The 16,309-nt window shown below is 46.3% G+C and overlaps 1 protein-coding gene across 2 annotated transcripts in view; it reads right to left on the reverse strand.

The window, feature by feature from the left end:
• Positions 1–1,190: 1,190 nt before the first annotated feature.
• Positions 1,191–16,309, reverse strand: part of GRIN2B (glutamate ionotropic receptor NMDA type subunit 2B) — a 214,578-nt gene continuing 199,459 nt past the window's right edge. For both annotated transcript variants that reach the window (XM_040668418.2, XM_046914933.1), the window contains exon 14: positions 1,191–16,095. In XM_040668418.2, coding sequence (XP_040524352.1) covers positions 14,185–16,095 — 1,911 coding nt within the window. In that variant the 3' untranslated portion in view covers positions 1,191–14,184. The remainder of the gene's footprint in view (positions 16,096–16,309) is intronic.

The raw sequence follows: 16,309 nt of genomic DNA on the forward strand, positions 1-16,309 counted from the left end.
ATATTCATTGAAAGAAGGGCACCTGGAATATCCAAGTCAGTGGAAGAAACTGAGGTGAACAGTACCCCCTAAGCTGTGTATAATGACTTCTCAACTCTCCTGGTTCATAGGACAGATAACAGTGTTAGCTTTCTCCCATAAGGAAGCAAGAAACAGACCCTTTCCTTTACATGCATGACCAGAAGGCCACAGAGGAATACTGTTCCCCACAGCAAGACAAATTGCTGGCAAGATTTGATGGCAAATGGGTGGGGCTATGAGAGAGGACAAAGGGTAAATAGCTAGATACTCACTGGAAGAACTACCTAGATTTGTAGTTATATATATAATGGCAAAAGCTTCACAAAGCATAGGAAAGCTAGTTTCTTCCCTGTAGTAGTAAAAGAGCAAAAGCAGAAAGTGCCTGGATAGGGACTCGCAATAGGCAGAGAAAGGCTAACTCAGACCTAGATAGGAAGCTGCTTCAAGACTTGAATGTCTTTTTATTATGCTAACAGCACTCCCTCCACCAAGAAGCAATGGCTCCGTGCATCCTCTTTTAAGGGGAGCAGATGACCTCTGCAGCTCAAGAATTTAAGAATCCACCAGCAGATCTGATATGCACCACCACCACTGCCTCCAAGTCCTCTCTGCCCACTCCACCCAAGCATCTTGGCTTGAGCAGAAGACGGGGTTTTGATCCATGGTTCTTTTCCTTCATACTGTCAGAGGAATAGTTTAGTCTGATCTTCAGTCTTTATTGACTTTCATTCTTTTTAATTGGTGCAGAATAGCTTAAGCTATATGGGGTGCTATCTGCCTCCTCTCCCTCATCCCACAGAAGACTCCCAGACAGAAAGGACATGGGTAACAGACAAGGCTCCCTGGCAGCTGATGGGAAAGTGTTTTAATGATTGAGCAAAAGATGAGAGCATGAGGGAGGGAAGATGAAAAGATGGACAGAGAAGCCCACCAGCTTCCATCGGAGGGTCCAGAAACCAGTATCTCCTTTCCTCTGACAACTCCTTGGCAACGTGGGATGGCTGCTGCCCATCTGATACCTAACATAAGAGCTTCTCAGGAGACAAAGAGCACTAGCAAATCACTTCCTTCAGGGGAGCAGACAATCTCCATCATTTCTAAAAAGGGCTGGAGTGCTGGGAGAATAAACCGTTTTGTTTGGAACTGGGAGAGGCAGACTGCTTCTTTTAAGACACCTGTATTACCTTTTTTTTTTTTTTTTTTAAGGAATAAATGACAGTGCCAATATATCGTGTAAAAGGGCAGTACTTTGTTCCCTTACTCAGGAGATGTGAAGAGGTCCCAGCTTACCTCCTGTGCCTCACAGAACAAAACCCCGAACTTCATTAACCCTTCCTTAATGCCTCACCTCCTTCACACCTGCCTCCTCAATACCACAACCTCAGCTTCTCAAAAAAGGACAAATCAAGTAGAAAAATATTCATGAACACTGTTAACACTCAAAAGCAATTTGTAGTTACTTTAATTTGCCTTTTTTTTTTTTTTTTGAGCCTTTGGGATTCATTCAGTTCTTATTTTCAAGATTCTCTCCACAGCAATCAGAGATAAAAAATTCCTTTCATATAAAATGTGAGTTGTGATTTTTCTTCTTTTTTTTTTTCCTTTTAACATAATCACAAAACTCCAGTATCCAAGACTGAAAAAAACATCATATATTGTTAATCTTGCCATAAAAGCCACAGCAGCAGCATTCCTCTCTCAGACACCACTGCTTCTCTCTCCCTTTTTACCCTCAAAAACTAAACAAAAACACCCTCTGCACAGCTTTTGTTCTTGATAATTTTATTTTGGTGGTTTTCATGCTACATAAAAATTAGTTTTTATATCAAAAAATTATTCACAATATTTCCAAAATAGTTCAAGTTTTTTTTTTCCTTTTTGTGTTTTTTAAATATTTTTAATGTATTTTCATTTCTTTTTTTTTTTTTTTAACTGCAGCTAGGGTTACAAAACATCCCATTTCCTCTCGCCACCACCATTTCGCTGTCAGTTCCCTTTTACATTTGTATATGTTAAAAAAAAAAAAAAAAAAAAAAAAACGAGAAAGAAAGAAAGAAAGAAAACCTTATTTTTTTATCATTTACTTGAAAAACAAAAAGTCATTTGGCACTCATGTCTCTGTGGCTCTGATTTTCACCAGTGGAGTGGCTGGAGGTGGGCGTACGTGCGCGCGCATGTGCGTGTGCAAAGGGGATGAGGAGGAGGCAAAATTTAGGCAAAGATGGTCTTAGAAGTGAATAGGGAAATATCCGCTGTGTACAACAGCCTGACGGGTGGTCAGGTTCATCACAAGATACCAACAGCTCAAGAGGAGGTAGCAGTGTTGGGCAGTAGAAGACTTACACTAGAGGTGAGTATTCCTTTTCCTTTTGGTTGATAGACTGAGCTAATCAAATGTGCTCTCAAAAGTAAATGTACATTAGTTAGAAATCAAATACAGCCAGAGTTAACCTCTGTCAACTTTGAAGATACTACCTGCCCCAACCCCAGTAGACACAGCAGTCCTCCACTGCTTCTTGCAGCCACTTCCAAGTGCCAAAGGGTGAAGGTGCTGGGCTTTCTCTTGGTGGCAAGGCATTGATATCTGGCTAGATATCCATGCCCCACCTTTAACCCATACTTCATGGCTTGTGAGACTCTGCTGGGCCCAAAAAGGCATTGTCCAAGCTGAGAGTCAGCCCTGTCCACTGGAGGCAACGCTGGACAGCTCTGGCCCAGGCACAGCCATCTTCCCGTCCGTCCCCATGGCCTCACTCCTGCATGGGGAGACCTGTGTGAGGAGGAGGCAATACAGGGAGCTGAGGGGATGGCTCAGGCCAATCCAAATCTGTTGGCCTCCTTTCTGCCTGTTTATCTTCTTTCTCCCACCTCCCTCCCATGAACTGTGAGTGAGAGGTTTCTTCTCAGCCCACTCTCCAGCCTGCCCCAAGACAAGTGCAAGCCAGAGGGTGATCACTTTGGGCACCCATGGCCTTTAGGCCAGGCTCCTCAGCAGCCACCAGACCCCTGCTCTGATTGTCACCACAGAAATCCCCCCAAAAGGACCTTTCTCCCTCTCACAATGGCAATTCCAAATGGAGTCAGGAGGGAGGGACCCAGGGGTCAGACTCCCTCCTTGCCTTCTCCCCACCCCAAAGCTCACTGAAGTAACACTTATTTTTAAGGGAAAAATAGAGAAAAATTTTAAAAAAAGGAAGGAAAAGAGAAGGAGTACCAAGAAAACCCACAACTCCAAACCAAAACCCACCTGTGCGTCGGTATTTGTTTGCCTTCTGTGACTCCACAGGGAAGTCAATGAAAAGCTACTGCTTCCTGAAAGGCTGCTGCCTTCTTTATAGACCAGCCCATGCCTCCAAATACAGACGGAGCCTTGGTCACTGGCAAAGAGATGCTTCAAGATAGCCCTGCCATTCAGGAAAACACGTACAAAGGAAAGATCCCAAACAGCTGAACCACACAAACAACAACTGCACAGAGCTGAGGTCTCAGAAAGTTGTATTGCTGAAAACATCTCCCTGCTCCCACTAAAAGGACTGCAGAAAACAAACAAACAAACAAACAAAAACAAACAAAAGAAATCAACAGATAATCAAGGAACGTATTCCTTCCGCATTAGAAATTTTGAAAAATGCAAAGCTAAAAAGAGCAGTTTGCTGCATTTCTGACCACATGTGAGAGAGAGCCTGCTCCAAAGATAAGAAAAGCATCCAGACAGGCAAAGAGGCCTCCAAAGCTAGCAGCTTTCTTTGATAACATCCACACTAACTGCTGTCTAGTGGGGAAGTTGTTTCCTACAAGCACCTCTTGAAGGCTCCAGCTTGCTAGGAGCTTTTAGGTGTATAGCATGTTGGTAATAGTTACAATACATAAATACACACGTACGTATACACACACACACATATATCTTCTCTTCCATAAAACACAAGCCTGGCAGAGCACAGGATACAATGTGATGGAGAGGAAAGAGCAGCTGAACATGGAATAAAGCAAAGGAGGTGAATGGATGCAATCTAGTTGAAGGAGTCACTGGCGGCCACAGACCATTATGTTACATTTTCTATATATAAATAAAAGGAAACCATTAAGAGCCCCGATGACACCAGCACTAATGGTCTGGTGAAGCAGACTTTAGATGAGGCACTAGTCCCCAGGTCTTGCTCTTTCCTCATCAGATTAATCATGACATCTCTTCATCAGGTCCTGATTGTCTTTTCTGGTTGCTGACAGAAGACAGCAGTGTCTTGTCAGCAGTTTGGCCAGTTAAAGTGCTGTTCTGGTTGGCACTGTAGGGCCCTCCCAACAAGTTTTTCTCTCTGGTGCTACCAGTGTAGAGATCTCTCTTGGGAAACGAATGGGATGGAGGATGGCTGCAGAAGGTTCGCTCTCTCCCATACTTCTTATATACTGTCTCCTCTGAAGAAACTGAATTGCCTCAGAACTTGGGATTTGCAAGATCCCTACACAGCTACAAGAAGCAACTGTGAAATTCTTCCAGGTAGTGGGTGTGGGAGATAATCTAACACAACTCGGATTCTGCCTATATCTGATCCAGAAGCAAGAAAGGACAGGCTAGTGCTTGCTTGCAAGTGGAATTACAGTGTTTGCATTGCCCTGGAAAGCAGCAAAAAGAAAGGCAAGATAGCCTCTTGTTTTAGTCACAGGGCAGGGTTGGCTAGACATCTTTTGACTTTACCAGTCAATGCAGGTTTGTCTTCCTGCTCCAGCTACCGGTTAAGGCCTAAGTGGGTAATGAGTGTGGCACAATGGTTTGAAAATATGGCACAGTGGATTCAGCACATAAGTGAGTGAAAGCATGGAATAAGTTTCTGACGCTGTATTCAAACCATCTCCAGGAGGAGTCTGCGTCCCAGCTTTGTCACAGATTCAGACTGGTCCTCCAGAGTCCTAACAAAGCAGCCATACCAGGGCTCACCAGATAAGCAAGAGCAACAACAGGGCTCCCAAGGTACTTATGGGTACCCATCACCTGGCTTTAGCAGCATACGGCTTCAAACACTTGTCATTTAGCTCAAATATGCGTACACACCTAGGCACACATACAGGCTGTGGCACCACATACACAAATGTGAACAAGCTGCATAAATACACATATCACTATGAACCCACCCCTGTCCCCCAACAAGTAGACACATGCAAGAAATACAGACAAGTAGCAACAGGCATGCAACATACACCTGGTGATCCCAAACAGAGGGAACCCCTCAAAGCTATATTCAAGCAAGGTGAGTTCCTGGGAGATGAGTCCTGGCAAAATGCATTGCAGGAAGAGGCCCACACAAGCAAGAAATCCACAAAGAGCATTCTAGGCATCTAAACTCCCCAGCAGCTTCCCCAAAGCTCCTCAATTTTCACAGGAGTTTAGCTGCCTGTGTTGATAGATCTGGTTACAAGGCCTGTAAGGAAAGCAGCAGGAGAAAGCACAAAGCTATCATCTTATCCCCTTAGTTAATGTTTGTCTGTTCAGAAGCAGGTATGATCTTTCTCCAGGTGACATGGAACTTGCCAGCCACTGCTCACGGGTCTAGACAGAAGTCCCATGGGACAGATGTGTTCTCTCCGGATCCCCTACAGATGCTGCAGGTATGTCATGTTTATGGCACACTGAATAAACAGAAAGGAGCCTGGTGACACTGACAAAGGTAACTCAGTGTTTTGGCCAGAAGCTAATTTATGAAATGTACTCCCAAGGAGATGGCTGCCATATAGATGCACATCCTTGGAGTAGCACCAGATGGGCCAGTGTTTTCTGACTTCACTTGTGTTTAGAGTTCTACAAAGACTCATGAAAATAAAAGTCTCAAATACACACCTCCTCCCAAACTGATGAGTATTTGCAGTCATTTATTCACAAGTATAGGGGCCGCTGTAGATCACACTGGGAAAGCCATGTCAAGGTCACAACAAGGGCACATGAAAGGTACACCTACCCTGCTCATTCCTCTCAGCAAAGCACCATTTCCATTTAACTGCAGAGGTTTTTCCCACCCAGAAATCAGAGATTTAGAGTGACTAAGAGTTGGTAGAAGCATCCAGGAGGAGACTGCTGCTCTTGATAACCTTTGAGTATACCTTTTCCATTGTCCATATGCTGTCATACGGTACAGCTCAGACCCTCAGAGACATGGCAATACACACACATACACAGAGACTAACTGACCCTTTCTCAGATTGTGACCAGCAAGCAGATTCAAATGTCTTCAGGGATAAGCAGCCAGTGTCATGGATGGTAATCTCAGCCTTTGGGGGATGGTGGGCCAATGGAAGTTCAATAAGGACCAATGCAAGTTTTCCGTAAGGGAGAGAAGGAGGTGCCTTGGCATCTGCCTAGAGCCACTACTGGTTTCACACTGTCTCTGACTGAGTATTTACCATGTCACACTGCTACTCTGTTCCCTAACTGGTGTGGTGCTAGAACACAAATCCTAGTTATCTAGTATCAAGCACAAGCTTATATTGACTTATCAGGCTCAAAGGGACAAAATACTACTAGGTACTCACTCCCAGGTTTGGAACAGCGGAACATCATGTAGGTGTTTAGAATCCAGTGGCCTCTAGTCAATAAAGGAAGGGATCCCTGTGCTTCTAAAAGATAGCATACTCCTTTCCAGCAGCCTTGCTTGACTGACGTAGATTAAAAGGAAAAGACTCCACTGAGCCTGATGTGCGTCAAAGTGAACTGAATAAAAACTATTTCTGCCCCTGCTCTAAACTCACCAGTCAGCTACCAAGCAAGGAAGGACTTTCTCATGGCTTTCTCAGAAAAGACAATTTTGCTGCTTCCTTGCACTGATTAATTTGCCAGACTGATCATTTCTTATTCCTTGAGTGGGTAAGAGTAGAACTCCACCTCAGTGAAAGAGACAGAAGTCAAAAATAGCTACCAAATATCATAATCTAATGATCTAGTCAGGGCTAGAATTTTCCAGGAGAGAAGTAGGGTCCTGCCCTTCACTATTCTGCACAGCATTGCACAGTCCAATGAAGACAACAAAGCAACAAGACAGTAATAAGAAGAGCAGAGTGGGCAAATAGCCAGCATAAGTCATTCTGAGGGAAGAGGCGCTGAGATGAAATTGGAGAATCAGGATGTGTAAGATGGGAAATAAGTAGATAAGAGGCCAGGGAGATGAAGCAGTAAACTGGAGTGATCAGAACACCTGAAAATGAGGTTCTGCTTGGAGGAAGGACACAGAATATCTAAATCAGAGGAAGTAAAGTGGGTAAGGATGGCACAGAGGGTCCAAGATGGTACCATCTCATCTCCTCTCCCACTGGTACAGAGAAGGCCATAAAAAGAGGGAGATGGAAGAGTTGGTCAGGAGGAAATGAAGGCCCAGAGAGAGATCCCTGTAGCAACAAATGTATTCTGCTGACATCTAAGAGAGAGGACAACAGGGACCAGGGAAGAGAAAGTAATCAAAAAGCATAGCACATAGAGAAGGAAACAGCCCTGTGCCTCACACAAACAATCCCTAGCAATCAACACTGCTTTTATTACAGGAAATTATTAACACCCTCTGCTACCCACCACCCCTCACCAATCCCAAACCTCCCCTGTCTGGGGACCCTTTCTCGGCACACACATATAACATCCAGATAAACTTTCTGAACCAGCAAAAGCAACCACTGAAACAACTTCAAACACCACAGACCAATAAAACCACAACTTAGAAGTTAACTTTCCCAGCCCCCCCCCCATGCCATTATTTAATAAGGAAATACTGTACAGATATAAAAACCACCCTTTTCCCAACCTGAATATAATTGCTTGAGTTAATTTCTGTACATATATACATATATATTTACACAATAATGCTGCAGTCAAGAAAGCAGATGATGTAAAAGTCACAAAGTGAATACATAAATTAAATAACTACCAGCAGAATCTTAGGAAAGATCGCGTTGTTTCTACTTGGCAAAAATGCACTGTGGGACAGAGTAATTAAGCATACTGCAATGTACCGTGTGTGTGTGTGTGTATGTATGTGCGTACAAGCGCACAAGCCTCACAGCTTCCTGCTGTGCCAGGCTTGTTCACAGGTGTTTCACTTCCCCAATACGTTTCATATGTATGCACATGCCCAGAGGAACCCCTGCCCCACAGTATAGAATTTGTCTGACCCATTGGAGTGCATACCAGTGTTTGCTGTTAGCCTTGAATGGCAGGAGGCCAGCAGAGTAAAAGATGTGTAGCTACTAACACATTGCAGAGGCCTTCCTTTACCTCAGCACCAGGAAACTGTACCCTTGGCATCGGCAGACCTGAGTCCTGCTCTCCGATACACAGTTTTACTGCCTTTTTCATACACAGGCAGATTCACACTGTGTCCTTTTTGTTGTCAGCAGCGACAGAAGGGTGCCAGAACTCACTCAAATGGTATGGCTAGGAGAGGAATTTGGGAATGCAGAAGAGATGAAGAAAGAACTCAAAGCCAATCGCACAGGGTTTTTTTTGTTGTTGTAGTTGTTACCGTTCTAATGGCAGACACCCAGGTCTGTCTGCAGTCAGCACCAGGGAGGTCCAGAGAGCCCGTGATGGGGATGAAGCAATAGCATTCATATTGCCAGTGAGACAGTCAGCGCCCCAGTTTGCCTTTGAGGGGGGAGGAAGGAGGGAGATACAGGTATATAGGTGGGTGAATGCAGCGAGGGTCTATGGCTTGGAAATCTATTTGGCTGCAAATTGAAAATAAGCCCTTGTGGGGACAACAATCAAGTCCCACTAGTTACTATCTCAATGTGCCCTGCAGCATCCAGCAGCATGGTAGGTGTGTTCCAGGTGGACACGCCAGGTGTGTTCAGCAGCAGGGAAGCACTTATGGGAAAGAGTGGGTGCAGACAGGGATTGTGGCTTGGAGTCTGTCCCCATACATTGCCAGCAATCCAGCTCCTTTCTTGCACACGGCTCCCAGAGGCTTCTGCCAGGCATATGCCACAGAGAGGCAGCAGAATTGGACCCTACCCTCTGCCAGCTTGAATTGAGCAGGAAGGGTGAAGTGAAAATCCTTAGAGAAGCAGCACAAAGAGTCAGCGCAAAGTCCCTTCACCAACACTCATCTTTATCTCCTCCCCTTTTTCTTTTCGTTTTGGCAACCGAAAATACGTGGGGAAGTGCAACCTCCCACCCTTCTCCACAGGAAGAGCTCATCAAAGGTTGCTTGACTGGAGTGGAGGATGTGTGAAAGGCCTAAGTCTGATCATTGGCTGTGTTCCCAGGTTTGCTTCCATCTGTTGATAAGCAATGGAGGTGGGAGGATATGCCACATTTGATAGAAAGCTCTAAAGCAAAGGCTTGCCTATAAAGATCCCTGAGGTATCTCTTATCACTCTAACCTGTCACCGTCATCATCTATAGTCTACATCTCCCCCTCTCTCTTTTGCTGACAATGTTGCTGTGAGAAACAACCCTGATTTGAAGGTACAAAGGGGCTTTATTCAAGATGGATGCTAGTGTCTTCTTGGAGTGAGTAGCTCAGCATCAGTATATATTACTGAAGAAGTCAGAAGCAAAGAGGGCCATCTTGGCATTTCTTAACTCCTCCACCAAATCTTTCAGGACCACACAAAGGAACCTTCCTCCCCCATGCGCTGGAAATTGAAATAGCAATTCCCTATGGGCAAAGTTCATACTTGCATATTGCTGATCATTTTGAACATACTGGGGTTCTCACCTGGAGAGTTCTGATGACGTATGCTGGATATCAGAGAGAACAGGGTGTTTTTTTACCGAGGTGGCGGGGCCGGTGTGCTTCATTATCTCCACTGATAACAAGTCCTGACTGCAGCTCCTCTTTCCTATTTATGAGGTGACAAGGTGAGTTCTGATTGTGCCCTCCCTGGAAGGCATGATGGGAGACGGGACTGCTACAGTAAAAAGCTGGTGTGAATTCCCCAAGAAGGTTTACGATGAGGAGATCCATGGCTGCAAGTTCTACCTGCCAGATGCATTCCGCTGTGCGTGACACATCCCTGACATACATATATTTTTAATATTTCCTCCATCTCCTTCATACACATCCTCCTTCAGCTGAGTACCTACACTCCGGTACCACTTCAGAAGAATGTGGTTCATGAAATACCTCTCAGAGAGCCATGCCTGGAACTAGACTGAGGAGGCAAATGTCAGAAACACTGCCAAAAGCGCCTAATCTTTCCCAGGAGGCTGGCTGCAAATATACAGTAGAGGTCACACACCTGTAGAGGACACAATGATTTTTGATCATTATTCATGTGTGCAGAAACGTTCAGAAAGGGGAAATGATCCCAGCCACTGCCCCCAGAAAATTCTGGTGTTTCTACAGGAGAGAGAGGGAAATGGCAAGTGAGGAGATGTGGAATTTTGTCAGGCTCTGGTATGAAATCCCGTTCTTTTCATGACAGGTAATAAACAGCACATGGGTGGTATTCTAGTATAGACAACACCTGCTGCTAATATTACCTGATTGATTCACTTGAATACTTAGAATGAAAATACACCAAATCTAAAATTCTAAATATATAATCAGAGTTTAATAACATCATTGGTTTATTTTCTGGATTATGAATTACACCCTCCCCCCTCCCAGCCCCTCCCCTTCACCTCTGTTCCAAAATTTGTTGACCTGTCAGAACTAAAATAAACAAAGCAACCAGAAAAGATCACTTATAGAGAAAGGAATAACCTGATGGACACGTGGCCTAATTTATTGTGGGAGAAGGCAAAACACCAGACTCCTGTAGTTAGACCAGTGGTTCAGTCCAGAATTTCCAGTTCTTCTTTTCTGGTTGCCCTAGAGCATTCATTTGAGTGGTTTGTGGCACAGTTAATATTTGCAGAGCACTCCCAGTGTTAACAGTGCTACACAGTATCAACACTAGATAATGATTTTGGCAAACTATCATTTGCCAATCAGTGGAACAAGGGACAGACCAGCTTGGAGAAAATACGAACCAACTTTCACCCTGGAACACAAAAATCAGAACCTTTAAGAAGAGATTTGAAAAAAGTTCCATTAACTTCTTTTTGGTTTGTTTTCGGCTTAATTTCCCTGCAGAGCCACCCTCCAGGTTTCCTTGTTCCAGGTGGGGAGGGACGTAAAGTACTGAAATAACCACCAATGAGATTAGCTGCCCTTGCCAGCTGTCAAGTTCCCCCCCAAGCCCTTAGGAAATAACCAGAAATTCTCACGAGCTTTCCCAGGTCCAAGATTTCTAAACCAATGTAGCATTGGAGAAGTCTCTTAATGTCAAGTGATGGTCCAACCTGAGCGGCCAACTTGATGGTTCACCCCACCACTACTAAGACAGCGTAGTGCCTTGAGGCTCAAACTCCACAGAGAGATGCTGGTACAGAGAGTTTATATGCAAAAAGGAATTGGGGGTGTTCCCATCAAAACATGAAACCCTGCTGGCAAGGCTTGAAGTGACGTTCCGGCGTCTTCCATTCATGAAGATAAGGTGACAGGGCGATACGGGGGGCCTAGGGGTACACAACACACGTGTTTTTTTTTTTCCTCTCTCTCTCTCTCGCTCTCTCTCTCTTCCTCATTCATACGGCCTCGACCCGCGTAAACCGCTTCCAAAAACGCAGCCTGAAAAGTCGTAGAAAACAAACAGAACAGAAACAAACTCCCCTCCCTCCCACCCCACGACCTGAATATTCACGAGAAGAGAAACACCAATTTATACAAAAACGCAATAAAAAAGAAATATTTACAAATGAAAGGAACGCCTTCTTGGTGGCCGCTGTCAGAGGCATCTGACAGGCTGCCGTGTGTTCTGGATTGCAGATCGCTCTCTTAATTTGTTTGGTTTCTTTTCTTTTTTTTTTTTTCCTTTTTTTTTTTCTTTTTTTCCTTTTTGTCCTTGTAATGAGAGAAGAGGGAAAGAATAAGAAGTTCCCTTACCCCAAAGACCAAGGGGTGGCATTAGAAAGACTCTCCCCCTCTTCCCTCCTCAATTTCCTCAGTGAAATCTAAGAAAATGTTCCCTTCACAGACCTTGCCCACCCTCTCCTCACACTCTTTGACTTTACAGGCAAATCTCACCCTCCCCCCACCCCAGCTCTAAAAAATAAATAAAATAAATAGGTAAATAAATAAAAGGCCTTCTGTTGGCTTAAAAAGAGAAAGATAAGATAAAATCAACCAGGGTGCGGTGAGGAATGCGAGCGAGGTGGCTTTCAGCTCCAAGAGGCTCATAAAGGGGCTGCCATCTCCATTCAGTCAGTCCCCAGGAGTGTCCCCATGCCCTCAGCACAGGGTTCTCTCAACCCTCTCCCTGGCGAGCCATGGTAACCGTGACACTGGGACAGACTTGGGAGAAACAGGAGGGGCTCTGCCACATCTCCGGATGAGAGAGGTTGGCCCATGCCCTACCTCAGGAAAAAGAAGACATATGAAGAGGGAGTTCAACTTCTCACTCCTACCATTGCTCCCTTTCTGTTAAGTTTAACTTGCATCTAAAATGATACAGTGGAAAGAAAAAACACTCCTATCGATACTATATGCACCAGGAAAGCTGTCACTACAACTGCAGGGATGGGAAACCCTAGGCTATTCCAGCTTTGCACTTGTGCTAGTATCTCTCTCACACACTGAGGCACACGTACACGTACACACACATCTCAGCCTTGCATGTCTTGTCTTCAGCCCTCAGCACAAGTTCCTGTGCTCTCTGGCATTTATTCAAGCACACCCATTGCCAGGAAGACAAGCTGTGTACTTCCCATGTACATTCAATAGTAAATATACATATGTATTTCCCATGGGTGCGAACACCCTTTTCCCATTTCCACGTGTCCAAGGAGGCATCAAAACAGTCCACCAACACCACTGCCACCACATGCACCTTTTCATGTGGCTTTTTTTTTTTTCTCTCTCCAGCACCATGCCACCATTGGCAGAGGACACCCCATTCCTTTCCTTCCATCCTGCTGGCCAAGGGTGGGGAGGGCAGAAGGATGAAAACATTTCTTGTCCTGCTCTCCTTGCTAAAGAACATGCCAAAACAGGCTTGGTGTCCTCTGAAGAGACAGTGACAAAACTCCCCACCTTTCCCTACTCTTTAGCTCTGTTCCACTGTGTGTTATCCAGACACCTTATAGGATTGTGAGTTTATTTTGCTTTCTCCACAGACATTTCAAGTATAAATTCATTGTATATACTCGCGTATAGGCTAACCCATACTAAATACTGCTCCCACCCTTGAAGTAAACCACAATTAGTGAGCAATTCATAGCTAAAAAACCAACCCTGCTTCCCTTTCCCCAAATTCCTTTCGTTTCAGTGCAAAACAGCATCCTGTCAGAGCTCCCAGAAGCCCCCCTGATTCAAGGGTTGCTCTCCCAGACTCAAAACCCATTTCCTTTTCAGCTCTCCCACTGGCCTGTCACAGATTCAATGCCTGTAATAGCCACAGTGAAACCACTCACCATACCTGCAAACAAGCCTTCTCTCCCTCACCCCACATCTCCCAGCAAACGATTCAAAACGTCAGCGGAAAATTCTCAGCGTATACGCAAATATATATATATTTCAGCCCTAAACCCCCATAGTCTTCACAAAATAATGTAACAAGAACCTCAGTATACCTAACATGTAAGTGCATCATCAAGTTAGTCATGTTATTCCTCCTACACTTTCTCCACGTCTTCAAACATCACTCTTTTCTAGGCAGTTTCAGGAAGAGTTGCCTGAACAAGCATATTTTCCTGCATGTCCATTACACTTCTTCTGCTGTCTCCTCCTTGCCACATGTGTGCATGCACATGCCTTTCTCTGCTGGGAGTCAGCAAGAGTGAAATGCTAGAATCACTATTGCTCCCCCTCACCCCACCCTTTCCCTGCCTTCTTCTCCCCCTCGTGAAATCACGAATGAGGACATCCAACTCCAACGTCACTGTAAAGTGCAATGGCCAGGAATGGAGGAGAATGGGAGGAGAGAGAACATGGAAAAAGAGATAAAAGGGGAGGGGTGGGAAAGAGGAGGAGGAAGAGGGGAAACCAAAGAGGTGGCACTTGTCACCAATGCTGTACTACTCAGAACTCCAGTATCCCACAAACTAAGGATGACCAGGGAGAGTAGCTGATGGGATCGATCCCACCCCACCCTCCCATGCTCCACATCCACCCCCAGTCCCTCCCCATGCTCCTTCCTTCTCACTCAAACGTCAGACTCAATACTGGAGAGTTTCTCATAAACATGCCCGTTGCTGGAGCCATTGAAAGCCCTGGGGTTTTTGTTGTTAGGCACACAGGGGTTGGACTGGTTCCCTATACAGATGTCCTTCTGGAAACGGGCTGGCACAGCCCCATGAAGGGCTGAGACCACCGGCTTGTTGGTGGTGACGATGGCTCGGAAGTCTGGCCTGGCTTTGGGCCCTCCTGCCACCACAGGCTGCCTGAAGAAATAAGATTTGCTGCCGTGGAGCAAGCATTGGTCATCCCCAAAAGTAGGGATGAAAGGGTTTTGGGTGACCCTGTCAGGGTAGAGCGACTTGCTGAGCATGTATCCTCCGCTGCTGCCGGGGTTGTTGTGGTGGTGGTAGCTGGTGGCGGGCACTGAGGACTTGTTGTTGGCAAAGGTGGTCTCACTGGCTGGCATCTCAAACATGTGGGCGTAGGGGCTCCCCTCCAAAAAGCGACCCTTGTCCTTGAGGCTGACGCTGCGAGGGGCCAGGGCCGAGTCATCCTTTTGCAGGTCCACAAAGGTGTCATAGGAGTGCTGCCGGCGGAGCTTGTTGCGGTTCTTCTTCTGCACCTTGGAGGCAGAATTGGAAGGGCTCTGAGGATATTTGGAGGAGGAGGTGGCACTGGTGGCCACGGGCACAGGGGCAGGTGGCTGGTCCAGCTCTTGGAGAGAGTTGTCCTCACTGATGTCATACAGGTTGCCTGCTTTCTTGCAGGCCTCACACCGGATGCAGGCCTGGCGAGTGGAATTCTGCCCCACCACTGACGGCGTGTAGTTGTGCACCTTAGAAGGGCAGCTGCGGCAGAAATTAGCCCCAGACCGGTCCTCCCAGTCTAGGTTGGTCAGATTCTTCTCCCAGGGCGCCGGGACCCCGCTCACAACACCATGCTTGTGCTCATTGCTTCCGCCAAACTCACCCGAACCGTGCTTATGGTGGGCTCTGTTTGTGCAGGATCCACTTCCTCCTCCTCCTCCTGTGTCCCGCTTAAACTCATCTCCACGCTCTTTGTAGATATCTGTCAGGTCCACATGTTCCCAGTGTGGTGAGTTTTCCTTGGCCCGAAACTGGTCCAGGTAGAAGTCCCGTAGCCCTTCCTTGTCCCTGAAGTAGCGTTTGTGGTCGGGCGAGCGGGGTGGGCGCCGGCGGTAGGCCAACTCTATCTCATCGAACTCCCGCCGGGACTTGGCAGAGGCTGGACGCTTCTTCAGGCTGTCCTTGTACTGCTGCTTCCGCCGCTTAGCTGCATTGCCTTCAATGTTGCCATAGGTAACTGTGTGAGTGGAAATGTCAGAGACGTCTGAGCGGATCAGGTCATCGTGGGCCCCGCTGCCCCCATAGCGGTCACTCTTGAAGGAGAACTTGCCATAGAGGTCACCCAGCTGGCTGTGCTTGGCAGGGGGCAGCCCCAGGTCCAAAGGCTTCTTCCCGATGGACCGCGACTGGGCGTTGAAAGGTGGGTTGTCACAGTCATAGAGCCCATCGATGGAGCTGGTGCTTCCAATGCTGTGGGGACGGTGGTGGTGGTGGTAGTGATCCTGATATACATTGCTGTCCTTCAACTGGAGGTTGCCAAAGGTCCTCTCCACCTCACTAATATAGTCACTAAATAGATTCTCCTCGCATGGGGGGTTGTTGTAGGACTTGCAGTCTGAGTGGGTGAAGCTGCGGCGGTGTTCAGAAATATCATAAACCGATGATTCGCGGCGGATGAAGTCCAGGGCACTCTGCGGTGAGCCATTGACCCCTGACAGGTTGGCCATGTTCTTGGCTGTCCGAAGCAGGCGGAGGATGTTGGAATGGGTGTTGTTCATAGTCGCTGTGGGAGAGTTCATTGCTGACTGGCGTTCCTCAATGGCCACACCATGAATGCAGCTGTAGATACCCTGAAATGAGAGAAAGCATGAAGTTGAGTGGTCCTACGAAGAATACACAGAAGGAAATGTAGGCTGGAAAGCACCCTAAGCAGCAACAGCACATTCCTATAGGGCAGAAAAGATTGTCAGACTTCCATTGTGATATGCAAGCAAATGAGATGAAGCCAGACCTATTCCACCAACCCTAACTCTTCTGCCAGTCTTTCTTGCCCTTCGCATTTTT

This window comes from Gallus gallus, chromosome 1 (assembly GCF_016699485.2).
Source record: "Gallus gallus isolate bGalGal1 chromosome 1, bGalGal1.mat.broiler.GRCg7b, whole genome shotgun sequence".
NCBI lineage: Eukaryota > Metazoa > Chordata > Aves > Galliformes > Phasianidae > Gallus > Gallus gallus.